Below are 24822 nucleotides of genomic sequence, written 5' to 3'. Positions count from 1 at the left end.
AATTTTAAATTAATCGGAAAATACATATTGATTTAATTATACAATTAAATAATTTATTATTTTAGTGTCATTAAAAAATTCTACAAAATAGAAACCTTGACACTATAAATACACCCCTTTCAACATCAAATCCAAATCCAAACTCAAGTCCACGAAGAATCATTAAGCGGCCAAATCGCTCGTTCTTCATCAAATCCAAATTCAAACTCAAGTCCACGAAGAATCATCAAGCGGCCAAATCGCTCGTTCTTCATGAACTCCAAATCCAAATCAAACTCAAATTCTCAAGATCAAGTGCACGTCACCCTTGAGTCAAGTCATATACGGAGATAGAATCAGAGGAGTTCACAAAGATTGTAACCCCGCGCTTTATATTCAATAAATCACATTTTATTTGTACACGTGTCTGCATTTTTGTTTGTTTTCAGATTCGCGTTCTACAAATAGAAGGGAAATAACTAAAGAAATTGTAATAGAATATGATGTAGCTAAAGAAGAAGAGAGAAAAAAAATGGGGGAAAGAATAGACATAGTGGCTAAAACTGGTAAAGGATACAGAAGACAGAGAGAATCTGAAAAAAAAAAAGGAGAAAGAAAAGAAACTTAAACAAGAACACAACAAAAACTCTTCACTGTGAGAGGAATCAAACCTACAACCTACCTAACCAGGTTTAAAACTTAAAATCAGACTGGTCCTTAGAGCGGTTAAGTTATTTATGACAACCCAGCCCAACGACTTCTATTTGATAGTGATGAACCCACTCCAATGGATTAGCTATTCTCACGTGTAATTGGCATACGAGAGGCCCATATCAAAATTGACATAGCAAAGGCAAACTGTCAATATTTTTTTTATTAGTTGTACATCATCTCTCTCTCTCTCTCTCTCTCTCTCTCTCTTTTCAACATCAAACAACCAGAACAAAGAGTGGAACTCCCACCTAGAATAACCGACTCATACCCAATCCACTGGTGCCGCCGTCGAGCAGTCCAGTCCGACGGACAACCTCGATTTAGCACTCCCTCTTCTCCCCGACTTCCCCTTACCTTCTGATTTCAATAGGCATCAAGTTTGGTGATAGATCTGCCTTGTTCCGCACTTGTCTTGTACAGAGTAGTTCCTCTCCCTCAATCTTTCTGCTTGTGTTTTCCTGTTCTCTCTTTTTTTCTAGGTTTATTATTGTTCTTTTCTTTTCTGTCTACCTTGTCAATTTCTAGATTTGTTTGTTCCCTTTTATCTCCTCTATGGTTTTATGTTTTTTTACTCAATCTTCTGATTAAATGTACCATGAATTAGTTTTCTAGGAATGTTCGTGGTTTTTTTTTTTCTGGGAATTAGTTCGAATAATTTGTTGTGGCTTGTTCAACTGATAGTGTGTGTGCTTGAGCTTGTGATTTAAGATGTTGTTGGATACATTTTATTATAATTCATTATAACTGTTTGATTAGGTGATATTCTTGATCGTCTTGATATGATAAAAGATATGGGCTTTTGAAAAGTTTATTGAGGAAAACCCAATTTGCCTAGACAAAGTGGTTTTGCTGCAAATTGTTTTGTCATGTATTGTTAGATTATCATGGAGTTATAACTTGCTTACTGGGGCATTGACAGATAAAAAGCTTTCGAGTCAAGTTCATGAAATTGTTGGACAAATTAATGATAGATTTGGAACTTCAAACTTTGTCCCTATATGTCAGCCGGTATGCTCATGCATTAAAGGACTAGAAGCTTACATGACTAGCTCAACTAAATATAGTTCTTAACACAAATTTCATATCGTTATACATTTTTTCTGTTTCATGAATTTCACTTTCGTACATGATTGTTTTGTTGACTTCACTTTCGTACATATAATTTCATGCTGTGTTTCTTTGGAGTAAACGTACAAGGAGGGTATGTAAGCTTGCAGGGTTTGATGTGGAGACAAGATTGCAAGTCTACTAGGTATTACTTTCTTGATAAGTATAATGATATGGTGATGGGAATGTTGTTGGGGAAGGACTATGTGGTTTTTGAGCATGTCGTACTACTGTTTCTATATAAGGAGGGAAAGAATGTTGATGCTTCAGTCCAACTTTTCTTCTAAGAAAATCAGCAGTAACCTTGACAAGCAAACAAGATCGAGCAATAACTTGTGATTGCTAGAGCAGTGACATGCTGATAGAGGAACTTGTTATCTCCAAGAATTACATGTATGACTGAGTAGATAGAGTTGGTGCTAATTTTATTAGCTTTGTTGGAGATGAGTAACTATGTTGTTTTTACTTGTTGATAAGTTTAAATGATTGTTTAAATACCAAGTAAATATTCAAATTTGACATCTCCATTGGAGAAGAGATTAACCAAATTAGCAAAAGTTATATTTGCCATGTCACATGTCAAATTTTGAATTTGACAAAAAAAATTTGAATACTCCATTGGAGATGCTCTTAGCCAACTGATCCAACACGGGTTTACATAAACATAGAACATATAGTGTATAAAATATCAGAAATCTCATCAGGGCTATAGCCCGGATAACTCTGCCATACAATTGTGACCTAAATATGTTATAGCATATGCAACGAATTTCATTTTTATAAACACATTTTATAAACTGTAGTTTCGTTGAATGATATAAGAGCCTATTTATTTACAGAAATTACAAAGACATAAACGTGATGGATCTGAATCATAATAGATTACAGAGATGTAAATTTATCTCTAATAAGAAAACTAATTAGGCTAAAACACACATAAAAGTAGATTCTCTCGGAACACTATGTCAATTTTAACCATTTTCTCTTTTCCGTTTTTTCATTTACAAAAGAAAAGTGATGGTAATTTCAGCCATGAGCAAAAATGAAAAACATGGCTAAGATGACCATAAAAAATAGTCGTTATACATTATGGTAAACTGGGATGGTGGAAATTATACCGTGGGTGCTAAACTAAAGTCTAAAAGAGTGAGTAGAGGACGGAAAATAAATAAATAAGAAAAGGATGTAATCATACGTATAGAGAGTGATTGAAGGACGAGGTCCACGACGAGCGAGAGAAAACAGCCCGCTTCAACAGGAGATAGACCACTCCCACCTATTCCCACGCTTCTTCTTCTTCTTCTTCTTCTTCTTCGCAGAAACACCTACCCTCTGTTGCCATTTGCTTTTCCTCTACGGTACGATTCCCGCGCCTCAAAATCCACATTGGTTTTTCTGTTTTGCTCCTTTAGCTTTGCTTGCATTCTGGTTTTGTTACTGCTTGGTGGATTTGATCGGGTTCGATTCCATTTTATCAATTGCTTGTCACATCTTGCTCAGCTGATTCTTTATATTTCTGGGTCAGTGCAGAATGCATGAGCATTATGAGATCTGTTTTTACGGCTCACCTCACTCTCATTTCCATTGAACCAATCTGGATTCATTCTTGTTTACTGTGCTCTGCTCATTGCTTTGGATTTGATGTTTCTGTCTAGTTATCTCTGCCTGCTTTGGTTTTCATTATGATTCATGGAATAAGTTGTTGATCCTTTCGAGAGTTTTCGCAATGGCCGAAAGGAATGCACCATCCCTTGTGATTGTTACTCGGAAATCTTTCTTCTGTTTGTTCACATTTACATCACTACTCTTCGTACTATCTTGGGTCTTTGTGCTGCGGTCAACCAGTCGCCCTCAATTCATAGAAAATACATTGCTGCCTAATTCTAAGCTTCTTGCTGTTATTGACCATGCCATTTCCGCAACTGAGAGTCACAAGGATGCTGTCGAACCCTCTGTCGGGAATCGAGCAATTCTTGTAGATAAGGAAGGAAAAGAGAGATCATCATCTTCCTCCCGACCTAATGGTGGTGTGAAATGTAACACCAATGAAAAAGATGTTCTGAAGGTGTTCATGCATGATTTACCTTCTGAGTTTCATTTTGGACTCTTAGACTGGGAACCCACAGGGGGTGCTGTCTGGCCGGATCTTCAAACTAAAGTGCCGCATTACCCTGGTGGCCTGAATTTGCAACATAGTATAGAATATTGGTTGACATTGGACCTCCTTGCTTCAGAACTTCCCAATCCCCCAAATGCTCGTTTTGCAATCAGAGTGCGCAATGTCACTGAAGCTGATATTATATTTGTACCATTCTTTTCTTCCTTGAGCTATAACCGATTCTCCAAAATAGACCCACACCAAAAGAGGAGCAATAACAAAGTCCTTCAAGATAAATTGGTTCAGTATTTGACAGCTCAAAAGGAATGGAAGGTCTCAGGGGGAAGAGACCATTTAATTGTGGCTCACCATCCAAATAGCCTTCTGGATGCAAGGATGCAGCTGTGGCCTGCAACTTTCATACTTTCAGACTTTGGGAGGTATCCCCCAAATGTAGCCAATGTGGAGAAAGATGTTATTGCACCATACAAGCATGTAGTCAAAACCTTTGTAAGCGATTCATCTACTTTTGAGAGCCGTCCAACTTTGCTTTACTTCCAAGGAGCAATATACCGAAAAGATGTAAGTGCTCATTCTGCTTCATTTACTTGCATATGTGTTTAGTGTTCTTGCTGGCTTTAGTTTATGATATATTTCAAATGTCAATTATGTTGCTTCTCCTTGTTCTTCTTGATTGGCTACGTGCTTCACAATTGTGTTAATGCTGGTCATCAGATCCTTGAGCAGATTGTCTACTTCCTGCTTCGATATTACATCAGACTAAGTTTAACTGGGACTTTAAATTACAAGTATGAAGTACATGAGCTCATAAGTATTTTTTTAACGCTATTATCAGTATAATAGAGAATTAGAAAGGGTCTCAAGTTATTCAAATTATGATTTAATGTTTTATTATTTTTATGCATAGTTTCTGCATTTTGAATAAAACACTCTTGGGTGCTCTGGTGTGATTTAGTTGGAGGAGATGATTCAAGATTTTGTACCACATGCCAACTTATTCATATTCTATATAGTATGCTCTTGCCAAGGTACAATATGCGGCATGCAAAATTTTAGTATCTTTCCATCCTTCAGTTTATAGCTCTCTTCCAGTTCATACAGCAATAAAATACATTTCTGACTATGTTTTGTTAGAGAACATATCAAAGTTTTTTCAGCTACAGAGTACCTTCCGTTTGCATCTTTTTATTGGTATACAATTCCCTTGTCCCGTTAGTTGACATTGCCAATTTGATTTCACAAACCAAATCTGTTATTTTTTTTTCTTTTTCCATATTATGCACATTTGGCCTCTTGCAAGTTTATTTGATCCTATACTTGACACCATAATCCTTCCCATTCCTGACTATGATTTAACGGCTTCATATTTCTGTAGAAAGCATCACAATAAAATTAGTTACGTTTGCCTTAATATTTGAAATTCCTTTAAACAGTGTCCTGCGTTGGGTAGGGAAAATATTAAGGGAATAAGAAGTGACCAGTATTAAGGATCATATTTTTTGTTTATCACTGTATAATTAGATGTAAACAGTATGAGACAAGCCATAATCTTGTGTATGCTTTCCTTCATAATCTCTTCTTAGGAATTGGGTTGTTCCCCTCATAAAATATATTTATGTCTAGTAACTAGGAGGTATATGTTTCCGTGGGACAAAGCTAGCAGGACTTTTGTCCGTGATATCTGATAAAGAAGTTATTTTTAATAATCACAGTTTCTAGTCAACTTTTCTAGAGGTTTATAAAGCAAGGGCCAAAATTGTTGGTTGCGTTTCAGATAATTATTATGTCTTCTTCAGCACACAAACAATCCGACAGAAAGTTAAGACATACATTATACAAAAAATTACTCCCATGTTAGCACGTTGTTCACTTTAGTTAAGAGGTGTGTGTGGATTAATGACATCTGATATCAGAATATAGGAGCGATGGAATCTCCAATTTTATTTATTACTGCATTATGACATATGCTTACACATCAAACCATCATTATTTAATTTTAATTGCATATGTCTTTTCCTCATTAAAATTCACGCCGTTGAAAGACCAACCTTTAAACTGTATTAGGGTGCACGATTTTGCTCACTCATGTAGATCTGGTCTCGTGAGTGCAGGTACTGTACGTGTATTTAGGAATCCTTTAACCGTTAACTTTTTCCTGGCAAGCTTAAATTAATTAGCAATTGCAAAAGAACAAATTAAGTAACTTAATTTGATTCCTTGCTCTCACAAGTGTTTCAACTTCTTTACTTCTTCTTGCTACTTTGTCCTTTATTTTTCTAATCATGTGTAGGCTGTCTTCATCTCTTATTCCATTACTGATGGTTCTGCTTTCTGGCTATATTGTGCAGGGTGGTTTTGCTCGGCAAGAGTTATTCTATCTTCTTAAAGATGAAAAGGATGTGCATTTTGCATTTGGGACTGTTCAAAAAAATGGAATAAAAGATGCAACGCAGGGCATGCATTCCTCCAAATTCTGTCTTAACATAGCTGGTGACACCCCATCGTCAAATCGGCTTTTTGATGCGATTGCGAGCCACTGTGTGCCTGTTATCATCAGTGATGATATTGAACTCCCATATGAAGATGTGCTTGACTACTCTGAGTTCTGCATATTTGTTCGTACAAGTGATGCTGTTAAAAAGGACTATCTTATTAACCTCATAAGAAGCATTGGTAGGGATGAGTGGACGCGAATGTGGAAGAGATTACAGGAGGTTCAAAATTTCTACGAGTTTCATTACCCGTCAAGAGAGGGTGATGCAGTTCAGATGATATGGAGAGCAGTTGCTCGAAAGGTTCCTGGGATAAAATTGAAGCTGCACAAGTCTAGACGGTTCTCTCGTACTCCTATCCAGAATGAGAAGGGGTTGACAAGGATACCATCACCGAAAAACTTTTGGTAGATAACCTACATCCTTTGTGGCCGACTTTTTGACTACTAACCAATACTCAGGACAAACGATCAATTAACTTCCACTTGATACAATACAAGATTACAAGGACATCTAAATGGCTAAATTTAGTAGTGTTACCCCCTTTTAAGATCCACTTGGTCTACTGGGAATATGAATTAGTTGATAGTCATATTTCGTTTGCTAGAGTTGGAAGTTGAAACTTTTAGTTGAACTGTAATTGATTCCCTTCTGTATGTGTATTTTCTTTTGTGTGATCTCAGATAAATGATGTAGACACGAGTCATGATCTCAATTCAAATATTGAAATTATTACAACGGCGACAAATCTAGATCACCCCACTTTATTTCTTGGTGTCAAAAAGAAAAAGAAAAAGTCGGTATGTGGTATAAAAGTAGAGAATCTATTTTCTTTTTTCCTAAAAAAAATCTTGGAGATTTTGTAATGCTTACTCTCAAACTATTTGTTTACACGGTAGTGAGATTTATTTTCGGATTTCTGTCTGTTTCTACACCTTATTTTGCTTATTTCTTGACAATTAAACCACAGCTTCAATGCTAACTGAGGCAAATGCATTTCAGATTTCTTCATTGAGCCGTGAATGTGAAATCTACGAGTTTGCGTCATCTAATGTGAATGATCTAGCTGAGCCGATTGCAGCTACATGATACTGGCAAATGGAAATGAGAGACTTCCGTCAATTGTTGAGGGCTAGAGTCTGTCGTTGCAGTTACTATCGTAATCTTTCTTTTTTTGGTTACAATTACTATTGTAATCTTTCGAGGACTAAAGTTCGATTAATATGCCTATTTATTGGAGATGGATGATTCGATTCAGAAATATTTTTAACTTCTTTCCTCCTTTGAGCCACTGATCATGTCTATTAAGTTGGGAAATCCAGTAAAATCCTCCAAACTTTATGAAAACAAATCAAATTAATAAAGGCTGGGAAATTGCAAGTCATGTCACCCGAGGGGATGAGCGTGTGTTATGGTTGGAGGATGGGCCTTCGTGGCTTCGATAACTATCGAACGTGATAACCCTTCGATCGGTTCATGTTTTAGGGATTGGAGTACCTTGCGTCAATCTACTTTAGATGTTGTTTGATATACAGATGTTCTATCTCATGTTCTGTAACTTTCCGCTGGATTTACCCTCGGACCCACAAAAGAAATGTCTTAAACTGGAAATAAAAAAAATGATAATAATAAAGGCTGGGAAATTATACACCTATAGTCAATCTCTGACTCTCTGTCACGAGTTAGTGAACAAAGGGATTAATTTTGGCCAACCAGGAAGCGAGTATTCAGGTTTTGCGATCCGTAACATACAGAAACGATGAAATCCACACCGTTGATTAAAGAAACACAAAACACAAAAGTCAAGCATCGTGACCGTCTAAATAGGCACGAGTTTACTATATAAAAAGAGACGCCAAGGCCTCTTCATTCTCACAATCTCACACAATTCTATCCTCTCTCTTTTCAAATATCTCGATCGTCATCGATGGCCCGTACAAAGCAGACTGCCCGGAAGTCAACCGGAGGGAAGGCTCCGAGGAAGCAGCTGGCGACGAAGGCTGCCCGGAAGTCAGCCCCGACGACCGGAGGAGTGAAGAAGCCGCACAGGTACCGACCTGGGACGGTGGCTCTGCGTGAAATCCGAAAGTACCAGAAGAGCACGGAGCTGCTGATAAGGAAGCTCCCGTTCCAGAGGCTTGTTCGAGAAATCGCTCAGGACTTCAAGACGGACCTGCGTTTCCAGAGCCACGCCGTGCTGGCGCTGCAGGAGGCGGCGGAGGCCTATCTTGTTGGGCTCTTTGAGGATACCAATCTCTGCGCCATTCATGCCAAGCGAGTCACGATTATGCCCAAGGATATCCAGCTTGCTAGGAGAATCAGGGGTGAGAGGGCTTGAGCAAATTAGGGTTACAAGTTTATTTCCTGGAATCATGATCAGGATATTTTAGGGTTTTTTTTTGTTCTTATTTCTACGGTTTTTGAATAAATCTTCTATTTTACTTGGATGATTGATTGGAATTATCTAGTTTATTTGCTTTGTGCATTTTGTTTGATTAGAGAAAACTTGAATTACTATTTGCAATTGAAGGTGGGTTCTCCGAATTCATGAAGCGATCCTAGAAAGAAGTCATAGAGCTATTTTTTTGAAGTTTGTTTTGGTAGCGGAATAGGTAGTCGATGCACAGGCTTTACATCCCTGACGGTTATATTTTTTCAATTGAATTTGCGACTTTAGAGCATATTGTTACGAGTTTATTCTTTCGTTATGCAATTCGTGCGACCTTATTAACTTCATTATGTTAAGTTAGCTTTACTCTTGCAAACGTCCTACTATAACAAGAAGGCAAAAAATAATATCTCGAAATAGAACTTATATTGAACAAGAAAACTTATAAGTATGTTTGATAGCTTGGTTGCTTGTTAACTTTCTTAATGTATGAAATGAGAGGGGTGCCTTGTTATTTATAGACCTCCTCATCATACTTGACTAGTTCTAGAGATTTCTAGGACTATGTACAATGTGGAGAGTTCTAGAGAACTCTATACAAGTCTACACATGTCTACTCTTGAGTATTCTAGAGAATTCTGGAGTGGTCTAGTTCTCTTAGCCTATCTATGGTTCTAGAGAAATCCGGAAATGTCTCAAGGCTTCTTGAGACTTCCAACACCTTCTAGGATCTTCCATGATCTTCCAAAGAGTTCCGCCATATTCCGGATCTGTCTAGAATGCTTAAGATAAAATTTGGATAAGTTTTGCGGGATGTGACATTCTCCCCCACCAAATCCCACGATGCCCTCATTACGCTTCATTGTATTGCTGGATCTTGTCCTTGAACTGCCAAAGCGTATCCTCGGACTCCCAGCTTGCTTCCGTATTAGGCAAACCTCTCCACTTGATGAGGTACCCTTTGTAACTTGGTACCCCTTGACGTCGAATGATCCGATCTGCGAGTACTTCATCGACTTCATTGTCGAAGTTGGTGATGACCGCCGTAGGTGCCCGATGCGATATTCCCCTTAATGGGTCTTCCTCGTCCTCATTGTATGGCTTCAACATGCTCACGTGGAAGACCGGATGTATCTTTAACTTGGGCGGGAGGTTGATCTCGTAAGAAACTTTGCAAATGCGCTTGATTACTTCAAACAGCCCTTCATATTTGCAAATAAGTACCTCGTGCACCTTCCTAAAGGTCTTGAACTGCTGCGGCAAAAGTTTCACAAGTACAAGGTTGCCTTCCTTGAACTCGACATGCCTCCTCTTTTTGTCCGCCCACTTCTTCATCCTCTTGGCAGCCTTATGCAACGCCGCTCGAGCTAACTCCGCTTGCTCGTGCCATGACTTGGCGAACTTAAACGCGGCTGGACTCTTCCCTTCATAGTGAGTGACAAGAGATAGAGGGGTTGTAGGATGCTGTCCCAATACGATCTCAAAAGAACTCTTGTTGGTAGCGTCGCTTTGCTGCAGATTGTAGGAAAACTGCGCCACATCTAGAAGTTTGGCCCAATCCTTTTGATTGGCACTCACGTAGTGCCGCAAGTATAGCTCCAAGAAAGCATTGACACGTTCCGTTTGACCGTCGATTTGTGGATAGAAGCTTGTTGAAAAGTTCAAGTCCGTCCCTAGCATCTTGAATAGCTCTGTCCAAAATCTCCCCGTGAAGCGCGGGTCTCTATCGCTGATAATGTTCTTTGGAACTCCCCAAAGTTTGACTACATTGCGTATGAATAGCCTTGCCGTCTCCTCCGCGGTGCAGTCGGTTGATGCGGCCATAAAGGTTGCATACTTGCTGAATCTGTCTACCACCACAATGATGCTCCCAAACTGCTCGGACTTCGGCAGGCAAGTGATGAAGTCCATAGAGACACTTTCCCATGGTCTCTCGGGAATGGGCAAAGGGTTTAGCAAGCCCCCCGGCTGCTGCTGGACTACCTTGTCTTGTTGGCGAACTAGACACGTCCGTACATACTCTTCGACCTCGTCTCATATCCTAGGCCAATAATACATGGACTTTAGCAAAGCAAGTGTGCGTTTCATACCTGGGTGGCCGGCCCATTTGGAATCATGGCATTCCTTGGTTAGCTCCCTTCGTAAGCTTCCCCACTTTGGTACATCGTCTAGCCAAAACCTCCGGGTTTTTCCTTCTTTTACTAAGGTGATGAGGCTTTGTGCTTGAGGGTCTACCCTTAGTCCCTCCTTGATCTTGCCTAGCAATGGGCTAGTAACTTGCGAAATGCTTGCAAATTCCGCCTTGCGGCTTAGTGCATCCGCTACCACGTTTGCCTTCCCGGGCTTGTACTCCATGGTGTAGTCGAACTCCGCCAAGAAGTCTTGCCACCTTCCTTGCTTTGGACTTAGCTTCTTTTGAGTTTGGAAGTAGCTTGTTGCTACATTGTCGGTTATGATCACGAACTTGGTCCTAAGCAAGTAATGTCGCCACACTCGAAGGCAATGGATGATGGCAGTCATCTCCTTCTTTTGCACGGTGTAGCGCCGCTCCGTGTCATTGAGCTTCCGACTCTCATAAGAAATTGAATGCCCTTCTTGCATGAGTACTCCGCCAATGGTAAAGTCGGAAGAATCGGTGTGCACTTCATATGGGTTGGAGTAATCCGGTAGGCTAAGTACGGGCTCCTCGCATATTGCCTTCTTCAAGTCTTCAAAGACTTCTTGACATTCCGGTGTCCATTCTCATGCCTTGTTCTTCTTGAGAAGGTCGGTTAACGGTGCAGTCATCGCCGAATATCCCTTGATAAAGAGGCGATAATAGTTAACCAGCCCAAGAAAAGATCTTAAGTCATGTACCTTGGTGGGTGGCTTGATCTTATGCCCCAAGAACGACACTTCCGGCTTCACGAATGAGCACTTTTCCATCTTGATGTATAGCTGGTTTTCCCGCAAAACCTTAAACACTTCCCGCAATTGCTCCACATGCTCCTGCATGGTCTTGCTATACACCACTATGTCATTCAAGTAAACGACCACAAACCAAACAAGGTAGGGGTGTAATAACTTGTTCATCAAGGTGCAAAAGGTTGCCGGTGCATTAGTTAGACCGAAAGGCATAACCAAGAACTCATAAGAACCATACCTTGTGATGCATGCGGTCTTCGGCTCATCTCCTTCCGCAATGCGCACTTGGTAGTATCCTGAACGAAGGTCTAACTTGGAAAAATATCGTGCATGGCCCAATTGATCAAATAAATCGGCAATGAGAGGGATAGGGTACTTGTTCTTTATCGTGATCTTGTTGAGCGCCCCATAGTCGATGCACATGCGTAGAGATCTGTCCTTCTTCTTTTGGAATAAGACCGGGGCACCGAATGGGGCTTTCGAAGGTCTAATGAACCCCGCGTCCAAAAGCTCCTTCAATTGCCTTTCGAAGGTCTAACGCAGGAGGCGCCATGCGGTATGCACCCATGGCGGGTGGTTTGGTCCATGGTTCCAACTCTATCTCATGGTCGATCTCTCTCCTTGGGGGTAGTCTCTTGGGCAGCTCCGCGGGTGATACATCCTTGAACTCCTCAAGAACTGCAGCTACCTCCTTGGGCATGTCATCTTGTGGCCTTGGCTCCTGGTCATCGAACTCACTAAGGATAGCCAAGTAGCTCTCCTCTTCCCTCTTGATGCCTTTCTTGAATTGCAATGCCAACAACACCTTGATGTCTTGCTTTGCCCTTCGGGTTGTTGGCACCACGCACGACCTCTCGCCATCCATTATGCATAAGCTATTGGCGAATGGCACTGGGAATGCCTTGACTTGATCATGAAATTCCAACCCCAAGAGTACCTTGTAGTCATCCATCGGTACTATCGAGAAGTCTAGGCTTCCACACCAACCTCCCACGCTTGTCTTGACTCCTCGAGCTACTCATTGTATTGGGCGGGCAGGTGAGTTAACCGCCTTAATGGAGCCTTCTCCATTTGTTGCCTTGAGTCCAAGCTTGCGCGCCTCTTCCACGGAAATGAAGTTGTGAGTTGCCCCCGTGTCGAGCATTGCCGTTGTTGGCTTCCCACATATGGTGATGTCCGTGTAGAGCAAGCCTTTGGCTTGGACCTTGGGTGTAGAGCGAATTGCATTAAGCACCTACAAAGACCCCAAGTGTGCACCACGATTGCCACCCTCGGCTTCACTCCCGCTTTGATAACTTCTTAAGAGTGCGCTTAGTGCTCTCCTTTGTGGGCAATGCCTAACCCAATGCGGACCATCGCATAGGAAGCACTTGTTGTCATTTGGCTTTTCCGAGCTCCGCATGTCCCTTGACTTGCCTTTATCCTTGAATCTTTCCGAGTAACTCTCACGGCGAGGCTCCTCCTTGCGTTGGATTTTGTCTCCCCCACCTTTGGCACATCTGCTCTTATTCTCCTTGGGCTTGATGGACTCTATTGGACTTGAGAAATCAACTAAGCCTTCGGCCACGGCTATGGTGGTAGCAAGGTCTTGCACTCCACGTCGCCTTAGCTCCGTCTTGGCCCATGATTGGAGACCATCCATGAAGTTGAAGAGAGCATCCTTGTCGGACAAGTCGGGGATCTCAAGCACCAATTTAGTGAATTCTCTAATGTAATCACTAATAGACCCCGTGTGCTTGAGCATTCGCAAGCGAGCTCTTGCCTTATCCTCGACATTCTCGGGATAAAATTGCTTCTTGAGTTCTTTAACAAAGTCATCAAAGGTAGAGATGGTGCACATACCTCTTTCGACATCTCCTCGCCTTCTCCTCCACCACAACATGGCGGTGTCGGTGAGATAAAGAGTCGCGGTCTTTATCTTGGCATCCTCCTCCATGATTCCTACGGCCCCAAAGTATTGATCTATCCCCCATAAGAAGTTGTCTACGTCTCGAGCGTTGCGCATGCCTCCGAAGCTCTTTGGCTTTGGCACCTCGATCCTCTTGGCGTCTACGCTGCTGCTGGTGCTAGCCCCCGCGGCTAGTACGCACTTGCATAGGGCAAGATCTGCCTGCATTGCCTCCATGCGCGCAGAATCTGCCTGCATCTCTTCCATGCGTACAAGCATGCTATTGTGCTCCCTTTCCTGCACCTCATGCATCCGGGCGAGTTCGCCCATGAACTCCTCGCGAACTTTGTTTATCTCACCCCGCAAGGACTCCTCTAGCTTGAGCATCATGCCCTTGATCGCAGTGTGGATTGCGGCGTCCTCCGCCTCCAAATCTTCCACCTGGGCTCCCATGCCACTCACGCTCTCTTCCACTTGAGTTAGTCGTGAGTCGATTGCAGCTAAAATGTCCTTCACTCGTTCCTTCTTTGGAACCGTTGGGTTGACAAGTTCTTCATGACCCTTCTCTTGCGTGTCGTCGGAAACACTACCAACATGATTGCCATTCTTTGCCATTGTGTCGAGCTAGCCTCTTGATCGAACTTCGGCTCTGATACCAACTGTCACGAGCTTACTCTTTCGCTATGCAACTTGTGGGCCTTAGCAACTCCCTTATGCTAAGTCAGCCTTACTCTCGCAAACTCCCTGCTAGAACAATTGAAATGCAAAGAAGAATATCTCGAAATAGAACTTATATTGAACAAGAAAACTTACAATTATGCTTGATAGCTTGATTGCTTGCTAACTTCCTTGATGGATGAAATGAGAGGGGTGCCTTGCTATTTATAGGCATCCTCATCCTACTTGACTAGTTCTAGAGATTTCTAGGACTATGTACAATGTGGAGAGTTCCTAGAGAACTCTATACAAGTCTACACATGTCTACATAACTCTAAGATGATCCTTGAGTATTCTAGAGAATTCTGGAGTGGTCTAGTTCCCTTAGCCTCTCCATGGTTCTAGAGAAATCCAGAAATGTCTCAAGGCTTCTTGAGACTTCCAACACCTTCTAGGATCTTCCATGATCTTCCAAAGAGTTCCGTCATATTCTGGATCCGTCTAGAATGCTCAAAGTAAAATTTGGATAAGTTTTGCGGGATGTGATGATATGCAACCCATTTACTCCGTCACCCCATCAATTCATTAATTAAAGGGTTAATTCTTCTATGGTACCTAAAGTATGGCCACTTAAACAATTTGGTACCTAATGTATGAAAACATACAATTTGGTACCTGAAGTTCTCATTTGAAAGCCATTTTGGTACCTCTATCAATTTTGATCATATTTTTAGGGTTATTTTCGTCATTCTAGCCTTAAATCATTAAGTTCACATTTTTCTTCATTTCGTCCTATAATTCACTCTCTTTTGAGATAATTAAATTGATATATCTACTCCACTTAGCATCTACTTCACATCCTTAATTATTTTCTGCAAAAGAAATAAATTTCTTTTATGCAATTGTAATTTTTTATTAAAATATATTTTTTAAATTACTTATAATTAAAATTAATTTAGATCGATAGCTACATTATGAAAATTATATACGTAAATCATCACAGATACTAAGTAGATGAGTTATCAAATTTTTAGTGATAATTTAGAGGCAATTTGGAGGTATTATGAAAAATGAAGTAAAATAGAGATAGGATGACGGAAATAACCCTGAAAATATGGTTAAAATTACCATAAGTACCAAAATGGCCTAAATTTGAGAACTTTAGGTACCAAATTCTCCGTTTTCATACATCAGGTACTAAATTGTCCAAGTAGCCAAATATCAGGTACCATAGGAGGAATTTACCCATTAATATTCATCGATTTAATATTTTACTTATTAGATTTCATAACTTAATCATAACCAATCACAAAATAACATGTGGCTTTGCTGGATGTTGTTATCACCCAAATATTGTTATAGGATTTCCGATAGGATTTTAGATCAATCAAAAAGTGACATCGCGGCATGTATTTGACAAGTGTTGTCATCACCCAAGCACGTGTCATCGTGACATGTATTAGTCGGCCAAATAATGTCATTGGATTTCAGATAAGACTTTTTGACTAATGACAATTTGACACGAGCAATAAGAATTAAATTTTACCACTAGAAACTAACTACAAATAAGATTTATCACCAACTCTCTACTCACCTCAATCGTCACAAGTTTCTTCCAAATATTTCAAAGCACTTTCTCTCAAATAATTCATCAAATTTCCTTAATTCCCCATCCCTACAATGAGTTTTGTTGCGTAAATTGTTGAAGCAGAGAGAACAACACAACCAAGATGATGCTGAGATGATGGATACCATAATGAATAATGCGACCATGATGATGGCACATCTTGATAATTTATATACACCACAAAGACGTGGTTCACATCCTAGTCGCTCTCCCAATCACCCCAGGCATAGGCTATCTAGGGAAAAAAATCTCATGGAAGATTACTTAATTCACCATCCGGTTTTCGGACCCGAAGAATTTCATTAGAGGTATTGAATACACAACCATGTGTTCAATCGCATCATACGACTCTATACAACCACAATCGTTATTAGCATTAACGACAAGATGCCCTTGGAGTATTAGGATTTCTGCCCCAACAGAAGATGGTAGGTGCCCTATGTATGTTGGCGTACGGCGCAGCTGCTGATCAATGTGCTGAGGTAACCAAGATGGGAGAATCAACTACATTAGAGTGCATGAAGACGTTTTGTCAGCAGGTAGAATGTATTTTTGGTCGAGAGTACCTTCGCGCTCTAACAAAGGCTGGCCCCGGAGGGTTTGCAGATATGATCGGAAACATCGACTACATGCATTGGGAGTGGAAGAACTGTTCAACCAGATAGCGGGGGTTAGGGCCCGGCTCGGACCTTAGTACATTTAAATAAGTGGAGGGCCGGGTATTTTTACAAATACGAAGATCCAAGCCCGCCCACTTAAAGCTGGCCTTGTGGGTTTGTATCAGAAAAAAAATATAATACTCCAATTTAAGGGTTTGAAACAATAAAAGAATTATTAAAAAAAATTCTATAAAAAAAGTCACAAATAAATTATAGGTTCAAAATATTATCGATCGACACCAATAGATGTGATCGATATATATATTTAGGGACCCTGTAAAAATTTCATCTGTTTTGAACATGGTTTGACCGTCCGTATCTTCGGTCAACCAAAAAAGAGGCGTTTTCACATAATAAAACCTCATTGACCGGGGTTTTACTAAATAAGATTCCTCGTTGCGACCACGCACGATCGGTGACAAAAATTAGGTGATTTCAAATATGTAAACAGCTTTTCGCATTCGCATCTTAGTAACGAGTCCCCATTTAGGGCATAATTGTGTTGTTTTTGGTTGATCGGAAATTCCGACGGTCAAACGAGGTCCGAATTGGATGAAATTTTAAAATAGTCACTAAATAGATATACTGATCACATCAGATGATATCGATCGATTCCAAGAAGTTTTCCTTCATATTCGCTTCATAATGCGATAGTTTTGATTATAAATCTAATATAAAGATTATGATACATTAGTGGACACTTCGACGATCGACAACTCTAGTTTGAAATATGGTCGATCGACACCAGTAGATGTGATCGGTATATGTACTTATTCCCACAAGCCTAACCAGACTAGAGACACGTGTTATCTCTTAGTTTAACAGTGGATTGTGTATCCAGCATCATCATCCTCCAAGTTAATGGGGTGACTCCATGTCATGGGGCTCAAGAGAACTTGTAATTTCTGCTCATAAGTGGAATGAGTACTTTGAAGTTTTGAACCCTCACAAAATGAAGATGATTCTTCACTGCTTCGTAACATACAATTTTACTGAATTTTATGAAATAGATTGATTGAGCTTGTGCCTCCTAAACAAAAAATAACAACATTAAATTGTATACAACTTAGATATATGTGAAAATAACATTTATGTTAAATAAAATATTTACACTTTGAAAAAAAGGAAAGACATACTTCATCTAACTAAAAACATTACTTGCTTGTTGTTGACTATTGTGCCACTTCATAAGATATTTCTTTAAACAAGGAAAGTGCAATTCCATCTCATAATTTGTACAAGTCTCTCTCAGAGTTTCTTGGGAAGTTTGTGCCAATGTTGGACCTAATCGTCGAAAATCATTTCCACATATTGTCTTTGCTTTGATATTGGCCAGTGATGGGACAAGTGGATTGCCGATCCCATGAAACACTCAATGCTAACTCTTTGAAAGGAAGCCAAGTAGCCATTTTTTCAAGGAACACAAAATAATTTGATAGTAAAGATGGAAGAATGTGAGAGGAGATGAGAGGAGAAGTTGGATGGAGATTTTGAAAGAAATGAATGGGTATTTATAGGATAAAAATAAAGTGTATATTTTTTAAATGAAAAAATATAATCTCAAATGATTTGAAAAAACGGTCGAAAATTTAACCATTATATTTAATTTAGCCGTCAAATGAAAAAAAAAATAATCTCAAATCATTGGGCCATCCTTTTATTTTTTTTTTCCATTAGAATTAAAAAAAACAACTACTATAGGCGTGGCCACATGTGTGGACCCCACCAATTGTCTCCCACCACTCCAACAGTCAATTATTGACAGGGTGATTGTCAAACTAATGTTATAAATAACGGACCCACCATTTTCCGCTTTTTTTTTTCTCTGGGTGCATTGATTCTCACCATCAATCTCGTAATTTTCTTGCCAAATTGAGTGATTGCCTCTCATGAGTGGAGTTGCTCTTAATATTAGATTCATTGGGTTTTCTACCCTAAACCAAATTTCTCTGTACAACGACGGTTTCAGAGTTATCAGTTTAATTATTCAAACTACTAAGTAATGATACTCTTGATTGAACACATTCTACGGGCACTGATTAACATGACACGATTCAATTTATGGTGCCTCACCTAGGGCATGTTTTGTTACAATATATTTGGTCCCTATACTCTCTTTGACACAAGCAAATTCATTCTTGCGCATATAAAAATTACATAAGAAAGAGATGTATAGAAGACCAGTGTTTGATTACTATTCATGCAAGTACATATATAGATATACATCTAATTCTATTTATTTTTATATATTTATTTTCTATGGTTGTCTGTTCTTGTTTGTACGTGTGTTGTAAATGTGTTTATGTTAATATGCAATTGTGTTAGATTTACTCTTCCAACATCAAGACATTGAAGAGTCATTATGTTAGATGCGATTTGTGACACTGCTAATAGATTGGTCTACTAGATTTTTGAAGAGATTCAATTTGTTAAGAGTTGATCGAGTAACATTTAATGTTGCTTGTAAAAGCGATTCAGTCATAAATCTCAACTTATGTAATCTTCATCAAATAGTGAATTATTCTTTTTGTGGACTACAATAAAGTCCCTTGGTAGTTTTGCTTTGAGGAAAGTTTCCACTAGTGAAATATGTTTATTGTTTGTTAACTATTTTTCCATTTAAAGGTTACATCTTAAGGCTATTTCATCAAGAACTTTTATTTGGCATCAGAGCAAGTTCTAGATCTGTAAATCTAGTAGATCTGAAATGATTTGAATAGAGTTCCATAAATGCTCCTCCTGCTTTCAATGGAGAAAATTATTCAAAATGGAAGAATTTCATGCATGCTTTTATTTCTTCTATGGATGCTGGAGCCGTGTAACGTATTTTACATGGGTGGTCACAACCTATAATTGAAAGATGACTCTCAAGCTCTTAAGGGTAAAAATTTGTGAAAAATTTAAAACCTTTTCAAAATTGGACTAAAGAAAAGATTGCTTTCACTCCCTTTTAGTGAGGTTGAAAACAAGGCAGTCAATGTCTTGAATATTGCCTTGAGTAAAGATAATAAAGTTGTAAGAGGGTGTTTTATTCTTAGGCTTTTAGAATTGCTTGATTGCCTCTTGTACCTCCTTCAGAGTTCAAGAACTGGGTCCATAATTTGTTTATTTGGGTTGCTAACTCAACGGTAGAGTACTCGGCTTTTAGTTGTTGCATCGAAACATATAAATGAGATTATAAATGACTAACATTGAACTTGGTAAAATGAAATGGTTGAATAATTGGAAAATGAGATTATTCAGGAATAAACATTGAATGCTAAGATTACGATTCGTTTTGATCGAATCGCCCAGTTATAGGTTTGTAGTGTTTTCCCCAAATTTTCCCGCAGTGATGTTGGTTTGCTGCTATGACGATATGTATGTGCATGATGTTTTGATGATGAACGTAATCTGTAAAAGGCTTGCAAGGAGGCATGTGACATGGGAGCTAGAAGCACATGAGTTGCAGAGATGGGATGCTTGTTGTAGGGAGAGGTTTGGCATGGCTTAATCTGGTGCAGGGAGTATAGACAAAAAGAACTGAGGTGCAGGGTTAAGCTTAATTAAGGTTGTCTAGAGCCTGAAGAAGATTTTGATGGAAGACTGGATTTTTTGCTTGTTGCTTGAGGCTTGCTTGAAAAATGCATGTTCATAGGCTATGCTGCTGAGAGGTTGTATTCTATTGTTGCCTAAAAGTTGTCTTTGCTGCTGGGAAGAAGACTCAATTTATAGACTAGAAGAGGTGAGGTTAAGACACAGGTTAATGGTATAAAGCTCCTGGATATTAGAGAAAACCATAATGTTGAGGCTAATCCAGAACAAGGCAATAACCACAAGTCTTAGAGCTTCTTTATTGTACTGTTAGGGTGGAGTATGAGAATGGAAAAACATATATTCTACATAATGGCTACTATGTGGCCACAATCTTGATGTTAGTACATTTGGAAAGGCTTGTAACATGGTAGTACTGATAATAGATAAAAGAGGAAGTCAAATGTGGCTTTTGTATCTGATGCATGAGAATGTGAGTTACTGCAGGGTAATTGTGAGCATAATTAATGACACTGTTGGGAAAATTAATTGTTTTGTGGTAGCAAGAGTAAATGTGTTTAAGCATCTGGGCTTGAATTTCTCATCTTTACATGCCCATGTAAAGATTAAGATTATTGAGCTCGATTTTGGTCCCAAGTCCAAAATCGGCGATAATCGATATCTAAAACAGGGCTCATATACTCCTGTTACCTCTATACCATACCCAAACTTGTAAGTCCCAAGATGTGATTGTGGATTGAGTCCACGTCCGTGGCATACCGGCAATATATTTTGGCTTCCCAGATGTAGTTATGCATGTGTACGTTCTTGTTGTGCCTACAGTATGTGTACAGTGTATTTGTGCTATTTTGGGTATCAACAAAAGTTCTTATCTCTCACTGTTAGATATCTAAAGAAGTCTAGGATACCTTTACTACTGCCTATGATGATGATAAAAGAGTAAAGGCACATAAATGACAATTACTAATGCATGAACCAGATGTGTTGCAGATGGGAGAAGAAAAAACTATTGATCATTTTCACAATAAACTAATTTCAATAACTAGTCAGTGTGCAAGCCTAAAAAGAGTCATTTCACAAGATGAAATTGTAAGAAAGTTTCTTCCTTCCCTTCCAACAAAATATCGTGAAAAGAATACTGTAATTTATGAATCTTGTGATGTAGACACCTACTCTCTTGCTAAATTGGTTGATAATTTTTTAAAAAAATGAGTTTTAATTACACGAAGATGAAGTCAAAAAACCATTGCGTTCAAAGCCTAATCAAATTGAGAAATCAACTAAAGAAAACAAAGATTTTAGTTTTTCTTAATTTGCTTGGCTTACAAAAGAATTTTTCTTTCTATTTTTTTTTTGAAAAATAAACAGTCCTCAAACTTAGCAAATGTAGCATTCCATGTGGGTAGCAAAGCGACGTGTGACCAACGCGTCGGTGCTCTTAACCTATATCATAAAAATACCAAAAAATGTCTGCATTCGATTGGATAGGGTCCACTAATGTCATCTTAAATACTTTGTAAGAATAGAATGTTCTCGGTTGGAGCCTTAGCAAATGAAGGACTTCCTTGAAATTTAGCAAGAGAACAAGCTTTGCAAAACGAGCGATGAGCATTAGAGATTGCCATGGAGGCAGTAGAAAACAATGGAGGCATCACAAGCTTCTGTGAAGGAGGGGATGCCGCCACTGATAGCCTAAATGTCGTGGAGCTGCCGTGAGAGGCAGGCTCGGCCTCACCATACATGGCACGGATAGGTACGGCCTCACCGTGTGAAGCACGGGTGAGGTGGTCCTCCAATCACTTCCGGGACTTGAAAAATGAATGACCATGTGAATTCGTAAGAATTCGTCAGAGTCAGAATCAAAAATGTGGTGTTCAACCACATATGATTGAAAAATTCGAATGGAAGTAAGATACAAACCATTCCTGAGACTCTTTATCTTTCCTAAGATGCGGCGCTGGGCTGTTGTCTTAGAAGTAACACAAAGATATTCCTCTCCATTCTCAACACAAGTATCAAGATGAAAATGTATGATTTGCATGTATGACCTTCAAAACATAGCAAGGCATGAAGATATAGAACACAATACACCGTAGAATATTGTAAGAGGGGGGACATTCTCAAAATGAAGAGAGTCAATGACGCGGTGAACTTCTCTAGACAATACACCGTAGAATATTGTAAGAGGGGAGATTGAAACAAAGTGTAATCCCATCGAGTGTATCAGATGACAATAGAACTACATTCTTCAACTTAAGAGTTGGAAAAACATGGTATTAGAGCAGTTGAATACCAAACAATTAGGGTGGTAAAACCCATCCAATTGGTGCGGGTGGTAACCATAAAATAGGCAAATTAACCGAAAAACCATGTCAAAAGAACTCCAAACCTGGTGAAATTTAGATTGGGAAAACGTGGTAGCAAAAACTGCGGGAAATATGTCGGGAAAATGACGAGAAATGATGAAAAAATAGCTGGAAACCGGTGGCGGCCGGAGCTAGTCGGTTGGAGGTCGGAGCTGCAGATCTGACAGGGGATGCCAGCAGGAACCAGATGGTGGCGATGGAAATGCCGAAAAGTGGCTGGAAGGCGGCCAAAACGCCAGAAAACATTCCGGAAACGCCGGAACAGTAACCAAGAAAAAACGACATCAATTTTTGACGTTCCAAACGTTGACCATTCATGGTAATTCAAGGCAAATAAAATTCTCACGAGATCATCTTGTAAACAAGGAATACGAGAAATTCTATTAAATATGCCAATCTTTAATACAAAACAAATAAGTTTCCAATTCTAATAGACGACTTAGGCTAAAGTCGAGCAAGAAACATGACAATGCCAATGTCATACTTGAAAAATAGTAAGCAGAAAACATAGCCAAAATAGATTGACTAAGTAAAAGTCCATAGCAACAAAAAACTTGCATATCGGATCGGGCGGAGCCGTAGCCTGAGGCTAAAAAAATTTACTTACTTGAGAATGGAAGAATGTTATGTTTCCATCTTAAATGTTCCCTCAATAGATATAGATATAGGTGTCAAAAATGACATGTGTTTCTTGGATGTGGAGCATGCATCAAGGTCAAGTCTGGTAATACAACATCATTGACGGTTATTGAATCACTTTAAGTGTGTCACATAAAATTTGTTATTTTTGGGATCTGTTGTCAGCAAATAGTGCTGATTCAGAGTAATGGATTTCAACTCAAATAAATGAGTACGTAGACATTGGGATTATCGTTTATAGACATGAGTTGAAGAAAACTCAAATATTCAAATAACAGTTGCGATGGCGACGCATCCATAAGAAACGAGGGTTGTATGGGTTTCGAATATTCGAAACTATTCAAGTATGTAACCGGAATTAGAAGGGTTGTGATGTATATGGTCATAAAATAATCGATGCATATCGGCGATTCTCATGATCACACCCAAAATAGCAATGTACTTAGACAACCACACGAAATTGATTTCTTCCCTTTAAATAATAACGTGACACGAAAAGCGTCGACCAAGAGGGGAATCATATCCCTCTTTGGTCTCATCGGCATTATAAGAAAGGTCGGAAAAGAGACATGAAGAAGACTAATAACGCCCGATAATTTTTATATATATGTTCAAAAGCAGCAATTTTAAGAAAAACATACTTCTTGGTCTGCCAAATAGACCGCATATAATTAATTGCTCTGCAAATCGATCGTCAGGCAGGAAAGATGCTTGATGAATTCCTTTTCCTTGTTGATCTTCGTACTGATGGCATAAAAAGTGCTTGAGTGACGTCTATCTCTAGCATACATGTCATCATAGTGGTACGATGATTGATCATTTTTGCTATACGAGCACGTGAAAATTAGTTAGAAAACTAAAATGTGAAAATAAATGATTTAAATTGAATAGAAAAAGAAAGGGAAATAGAGTTATAAGGCCAATAGGCCATTGGCTCGGAAGAGCTGAGGCCCAAAGGGGCTGTCGGGCTGGCAGGAGGCCCATAACATGTAATCGGGTCTGATGTTGAAAACCGGGCGAGCGGGTCGGACCCAAAAGACACGGGTCGAGTCGGCTACGTCGTCTTCCAGAGGATGCGAGGCTAGCACCAGAGTAGAGAACTGGATGTTGGCGGTCCAATACTACGATCGTCGTCGAGGATGGCTGAGTCAAGATCAGAATCGCGCCAGCGTTGATGGACATGGCAAGAGCTATGGCGTTAGGGCCGAGTTATGCTCTAGGTGTCATCGGGGCAAGCGTGCAGCGCGATACAGGGACGAATGAAGGTCTGTTGAGGCTGCGCGATCGCTAATGACCTGTGCTCTCGTTCTGGGTTCGTTGTCAGAGGAGACCAGATCAGAGGTTTGTGGGAAGCAAGTCGTTGTCGACGTCGGGGAGGCCAAGCGGAGAATCACGGCATCGGGGCTGGGCTGGGCGTCACAACAATGCGGTGATGATGCTGGATAGGGCGACGACGTCCAGTTGGTGTGTGCTTAGAGAGCGTCCAAGAAGGCGCGGGGCGGCGCTGACTGTGGAGACGTAGGTGAAAGAAGAAGTTGGGTGCCCATAGTAGGTTCAATTGCTGTTTTTTTCTTTTTTTCCCGACAACTATTTGTCGGAAAGGCTCAAAATTCCAGCAATGACAAGAAGAATGAGGCTGCCGGAGCATAGGGTTTTAGGGCTAGGATTCAAAATTTCTGGTAGTGGCCTCGTCGCTCAGACACTTTAGAACAAAGTGCCTAATAACGTGTTATAGAAGGAACAAAACG

The 24822-nt window shown here is 39.7% G+C and overlaps 2 protein-coding genes across 3 annotated transcripts; both read left to right on the top strand.

Annotated features, from left to right (window-relative positions):
• The first annotated feature begins 2872 nt into the window (after window positions 1–2872).
• LOC126788538 (probable arabinosyltransferase ARAD1) lies at window positions 2873–7499 on the top strand. 2 transcript variants are annotated; one of them, XM_050514549.1, is made up of 3 exons: window positions 2873–4480; window positions 6268–6818; window positions 7414–7499. In XM_050514549.1, coding segments are annotated over exons 1-3 (1506 nt in total). In that variant the 5' UTR covers window positions 2873–3526; the 3' UTR covers window positions 7415–7499. The 2 variants fall into 2 exon arrangements, with proteins under 2 accessions (XP_050370506.1, XP_050370501.1); XM_050514544.1 differs by lacking the exon at window positions 7414–7499 and having other exon boundaries at window positions 2874–3158; window positions 3326–4480; window positions 6268–7115.
• Window positions 7500–8300: 801 nt separating this feature from the next.
• Window positions 8301–8889, top strand: LOC126789012 (histone H3.3). The gene has a single exon (XM_050515058.1). The coding sequence runs from the start codon at window positions 8339–8341 to the stop codon at window positions 8747–8749; it is 411 nt and encodes a 136-aa protein (XP_050371015.1). The 5' UTR covers window positions 8301–8338; the 3' UTR covers window positions 8750–8889.
• Window positions 8890–24822: the final 15933 nt, after the last annotated feature.

This window comes from Argentina anserina, chromosome 1, assembly GCF_933775445.1.
Source record: "Argentina anserina chromosome 1, drPotAnse1.1, whole genome shotgun sequence".
Classification (NCBI taxonomy): Eukaryota; Viridiplantae; Streptophyta; class Magnoliopsida; order Rosales; family Rosaceae; genus Argentina; species Argentina anserina.
This window is presented reverse-complemented; position numbering and strand designations above follow the sequence as displayed.